At 37.4% G+C, this 6000-nt stretch overlaps 1 protein-coding gene across 1 annotated transcript in view; it reads left to right on the top strand.

The window, feature by feature from the left end:
* Nucleotides 1-1661: 1661 nt before the first annotated feature.
* frmd4a (FERM domain containing 4A) overlaps nucleotides 1662-6000 on the top strand; it is a 157746-nt gene continuing 153407 nt past the window's right edge. The window contains exon 1 of the mRNA XM_039650517.2: nucleotides 1662-2109. Within this exon, the coding sequence (XP_039506451.2) occupies nucleotides 2065-2109 (45 nt within the window). The 5' untranslated portion in view covers nucleotides 1662-2064. The remainder of the gene's footprint in view (nucleotides 2110-6000) is intronic.

The raw sequence follows: 6000 nt of genomic DNA, 5'->3' as shown, positions 1-6000 counted from the left end.
CTCAAATTTCTACATCCATGATCTTATGAAATTCAAAACCATACCGTTTTGGCATAGCTCAGCTCAAGAGAAGCCAACCTGATCATACAGAAATATGTGAAATGAACACAACCCCTTAACCCCTTTTTACGTGGTGGTGGCACGTAAATGCATCAAAATTAGGTGTCTGCACCACGAAAACAACACCCATACAAGGTCGAAGTTATTTAGTCATCAAAAATCGGAACTAATACACTATAATAAATGATAAAAGGAGGATGTTTCGAAAACTAGAAAACAACATTTACCACCGCCCTCTGTGACGTTGTTGAACCAGGGAATCCGTGTGTCCACCGCGACAAATGAGCCTCATTTGACTTTGTATGGGTGTTTTTTTTTTGTGGTGCCGGGACGTTGTTTTAATGCATTACGTGCCACCACCACCACGTAAAAAGGGGTTAAAGGACAACTCCGGTCCAAAAATTAACCTTATAACAAGGCTTGTTAGTGGAAAATAATACCACTAACAAGGCTCACACAGTAACATAATGAGGGTCCCTACATGCAAAATAAAGAATTGAAAAAGTTGTAAGTGTACAGACAGTTTAATAAGAATATTTTATAAAGACGGTCCACTTCGCATATACAGGCAGGAGCCATCTTTGGAAAACAGTCTCAACCATTCCAAAGGATGATTCTAGCTTGCAGAGTTTATTTGATTGTTTGAGACAGGAACACCAGTATTGTTCTATCTTCTCCATTGGCTTTTGCAGTTAAACATCGTATTGAGTTCAAAACCCTGTTGTTTGTTTAGAAGGGATTGCACTGGGTTCCTGGGCACTGGGATTTATCAACTTTTTTTCTTTTGACAAATCAGTTTATATTCACTAATGTTGTTCAGATAATATGATATTTTGAATTTCTGTTGAACTAATCTCTTTCTAACAACATTTTTTTAATTTGAACTAAAACAAATTACCTGCATGACAACCAGGTTCCTCTTTTTTAGTTAAACCAACAATCATTTTTTACAGTGTAGGTTTTTTTATGGATTTTTAAGCTTGTTGGTTTGCAGTTGCTGCGGTTGGCTGCTGGGTGCTTTCTTCAAAAAAGTCACTACCATGATGCAATGGTGTTTAGGTGGTTTCCAGGGTGTTACTATTTAGTGTTAAGATAATTTGATGAGTTTTTGGCATATTGCTATGTAGTTGCTAAGTTGTTCTGGGTGGTTACTAAGGGTTTGCTTAAAGGCTCAAAACTCTTTTGATATTCTAGTCTAGATATGCCTCCGAAATTGCCATACCCCGATTTAGTGCACAAATGAAATGTGTTGCGTTAAACACTGGTGAATGGTTTCTTCAAATCCTTTACATTAAGTATAAACAATAGTAATACAGTAGCAAGCACTTATTCTTCTTCTGCATTCTTCATTTTTTTACCTTTTAATTTAGGCAAAGTGATGCTGTCTACTGCCACTTACAAATCAATCCTTTTAGAGAAAGAGAAGGTGTGTGTGTGTGTGTGTTTGCTAGCATCCTAAGTGGCCTCTTGGTACTTGATATGATTTCTGTGTTCATTGATGGGTGGGCACGCTCTCTCTCTCTCCTCTCTCTCTCTCTCTCTGCCGAGTGTTTGGTTGTATCAGTCGGATTTGTGAACGTGAGAGCGCATGTGTGTCTGCAGTGCTGCTTGGTCATTTGAAACGGCAGTCTCTGCCTCCTCTCGGACCGTATGTGTGTGCGAGTGCGTGCATCTGTGTGTTCGTCCTCAGGGAGGAGGGAGTCTAACAGGCTGTTGGAGATCAAAGAAGAGACATTTCATTTGGATCAAGGACGGAGCTTGAACAGTGCTTTGGGATTTCCGAACGGAGGGGAAGACGTTTAGGAGAGAAGTAGTGACCGTACGGCCACGGGAACGGGAAACTATACTACAGTGTCCTGTGAAAGAGTATACAATACATTTCTTGAGCGTTAACTAAACATTGCCTGGACAATTTTGGTGGTGTTATAGAGCGTGACGATTGCCTTAAGGGTTTCGGCACGCTACTTGAACATTACTTAAACGCTTGTTTGCAGTATAGACATCATGGCTGTGCAACTGATGCCCGAATCTGCCGTCTGCCTGCTTATGGTGAGTACGGTGCTCTTTGAGCCAACTCTAAACACATGCACACACTTAAACACACCCTTGGGATTTAGTTTTATGAACTAGCTGTCACATTTGACCTGATGGGTTTTTTGACTGCTGCTCAGTCTTTTTTTTTTTCTACTTACACACAAAAGCAGTAGCACGTGCACTCTGCAGCACCGCCACCAAACGCTGACCGAATTGCAGTACGCCACACTAACATTGCAGTGAAAAGCCTCTGACAGGTGCCCTGACATCAGCATCTAGGAACAAACCCTCACTGTATGTCTTGTACAACTACCTCTACTTCGAGAGAAATATGGAGTTCAGCAGACGCACATTTGCAGAGTGTGCTTTTCAAACACTGGGGTCTTATTACTGCACGATGGGCTTCTTTTTATTAGTGCTGATTTTTGTTTCGCTGACTTTGTGTATGTGTACGCGCTCAACCTGTTTGGCTGAATAAGGTGTTTGGTGTGTTTTTTTTAATCTGGGAATTGTGTGAAATCAGGTGGATGATGATTATTGATTGTGTGCACCTGTTTCAACACCGTTGAGTTTGTCTATTGTGCTTTTTGAAAGGTGTGGAGAAAAGTTGTGAAGCTGAAAGAGAGAGGGTGTGTAGACTGGTGTAGGAAAGACCTCTGGTAAGATAAGGAGAACGCATGTCACTCGCCTCACCCCTCTACCCTACCTGTAACAGCTGTCTGTCTCCATGGTGATAGGCCACGGTGAGACAGGGAGATTGAGAACGAGAGAGCAAAGTGCTCTGCAAATAAGCTTTCATCTTCAATTTCTCATTTTCTTTTATCTGCTTCTGTCACCTCTGACACTGGAGTTCAGAATACCTTGGAATCCAATCCAAATCCACAATTGCTTTAGAAGATCCATCCAGGGATGCAGTGATATAGGAATTTGGGCTGTTACTGAAATGAGATGTACGTCACCTTTATTTATATAGTGCTTTTTACTATACATGTTGTGTCAAAGCAGCTTCACAGTGATAAAATGAAAATAATACAACAAAGTTTGTTTCTAGAAAAAAAACTGCATCACCGTCCACTTTAAGTAAGGCAGATCAATAATATTATTGAATATTAGGAGTGGGAAAAATGTGAGGATTCGATATTATCGTGATATTTGGGCCACGATTCTCAATATATTGTGATACAAGGAAGTATTGCGAGCCGATTCTGCGATTATATTGCGATTCATGTTCCCCATATTATTCAAAGACATTACAAAAAAAATTAGGAAAATAAGACTGTTCAACTCGCTTTAATTATGTCACATTTAATTCTGTAAACATTATCGTTTACACATTAACTGAAGTGCAAAAACTTGAAAACTTGTTCTAGAACATTCAGGACGTAATTATTCTCTGAATAGGAGATCTCTCACATGAATGTTGAGCTCCAGGCTAGCTACGATAGTCGGTGTTACCGATGTTACAGTAATAACGTCCTCATAAGAGCTGTCTAAAATGTTTTAAATAAAGTCTTAAATGAACATTTGTGAGAAAATGGGATATGTGTCAGATCGATTTATTTAAAATCATCACGCAAACCGTGCAAATTATACTTTGTTCTCAAATTGTTAATATTAACAACGTCAGCATTGCGTGACTACATGTAATCTCCTTCCGATATGCATCCTTGTTTTCGCATGGGTCCAGTTTAAATGTTTTTTTTTTTTTTTTTTTTTTTATGTAAGTTAGATACTCCGAAGTTCAAACAAAGTCTTTTGCATTTTACAATGGTTGAGCCTCTAGTTGTCACTGATGATCATTTGAACCTTTCTGCATCCGCCATCAAATTGATAAGTTTTATTATATCAAGTGCAGTGAGAAAAGGCTATAAATCTCCACCTCCAACATCCCAACCCGATCTCACGAGAATTCGTACGAATTTTACGAGGTGGCTAATTCGTAACAATTCATACGACTTCACTCGTACGAATTAGTACGATTTTTGCTAAATGGTACATAGTTTACGAATTGGCCAATTTGTATGAATTCGTACGAATGACCTACCCCTGACCCCGCCCCTAAACCTACCCATCACATGGGTTTGGAATGGATAAATCGTACGAGTGAGGTCGTATGAATTAGTAGGAATTAGCCACTTTTTAATCACTCGTATGAATTCGTACGAATTGGTTGTGAGATAGCGTAGAACATCCTCACACGCAATATAGCCTACTAGCCGAAACTTTATGTGTACAGATGTGACGTAATGACGCAAAGACATGCTCGAATCTCCCGCGGAAATCCACCAGTAACACTGGAATTAAAAACATTAATACAAAATACATTAATAAAAAAACTTTGAATTGAGCTAGGGGAGGTAGATAGTTTTGAACACTGGTTGGTTATGTATTTTCTCAAATATGCATTTTGGATAATTTTTAACTCTCAAAAAAAGCTATGGACTGCAGCTTTAAATACTGTTTTGTTTTGTTGTTTTAAAACAGATTGTGCACACTATTATTAAAATGCTATAATGTACAGTAATATATATATATATATATATATATATATATATATATTAAGAATTGTGGATAACTTTGGATCTATTTTTGTATGCTGGCATAGAATAAGTTTGCTGTTTGAACTGAAAAATGTTATATCAGTATATATACCTTATATTTCAGTATATAAGATATATACCTTATTGATCATTGATACTATCAGTTTTTTATGACGATGATATAATTTTTAATTATTATAATTTATTTTTTAATTTTTATGAAATTAGATAAATAATTGTATATGAAATTTTCCTGGATTGGTTTATTTAAATGACCTTTGCCATTATCTTATGCATCACATCATAATGTTGTTATGCCTAAATTCATTTGTAGCATTTAAAATGATTGATTTTAGATTTTAGTGTTTTATATTTAATTCATTTTATTAAAATAGTATAGAATTAATATATTTAAATATTTCTATCTATCGATCTATCTATCGAGATGTTTACACATTATAAATATATCTTCTGTTCTCCTTGTCCTTGTGAAGTTCTCTCGCTCTATCTCTCTTTCTCATCGTTCAGATAGGTTGCCAGGACGGTCAGATGATTCACACATACACATTCGCACATGCGTTTACATATAAACCCCATTCCAAATATAGCCAGCTGAACGTGTTGAGTATTCCTAAAGGCTCTTCATCTGTCCTTGTTTTTAGACAGAGATGATTGCATTTTCTTCGTATAATTTATTCATTATACTGCCTCAGTGGCTGTATGTTTTTATAAAGCCAGACATTCAAGTACACACTTTATCATGTTAAATCTTTGGTAACACGTGAAATATTAACATGATTTTGAGCTGCTTTTGGATGAATATTAATGATGTATCTGCAGTGAGGATTAATATTTCAGTCAGAACGTTAATTAAGATGCTTGACATTTGTAAGAGGCAAGAAACCACAATAAAACACAAGCATGAATCCATGGGAAACACTGTGGCAGTGTCATTCTCATTCTTTCTCACTCTGAGGGAGACATCTTAGGGTAAATGCCTGCCAACCAGGCCTCCTTCCTTTCGCTCTCCAATAAAAGCAGCAAACACTTCATATTTTCATTCATCTCCTGCATTTCTCTGAGACACTCAGACATGATTCAATGTCACAGTGACATCACTGCACACATCGTTTTTCTTTGAAGCACAAAAACCTAGACGGTAAAATATGATCAAAGTTATCGGGCGATCTGGGGGGATGCTGCAAATTATGCGCACGGTATGAACAGAAAACTGCCTCTTTTTTCGCTGTTTACAATTTGCATGTATCATGGGACTGTAGAATACTGTAGAATTCATAAATAAAAAAAGTCAAACTCAACATATTTAGCTGTTTTTTCCCTCCAGGACATTGCACTCGATCTGAGC

This window comes from Pimephales promelas, chromosome 10 (assembly GCF_988280905.1).
Source record: "Pimephales promelas chromosome 10, fPimPro1.hap1.1, whole genome shotgun sequence".
NCBI lineage: Eukaryota > Metazoa > Chordata > Actinopteri > Cypriniformes > Leuciscidae > Pimephales > Pimephales promelas.
Note: the sequence above shows the minus strand (reverse complement) of the source record. Positions and strands in the feature narration are given on the sequence as shown.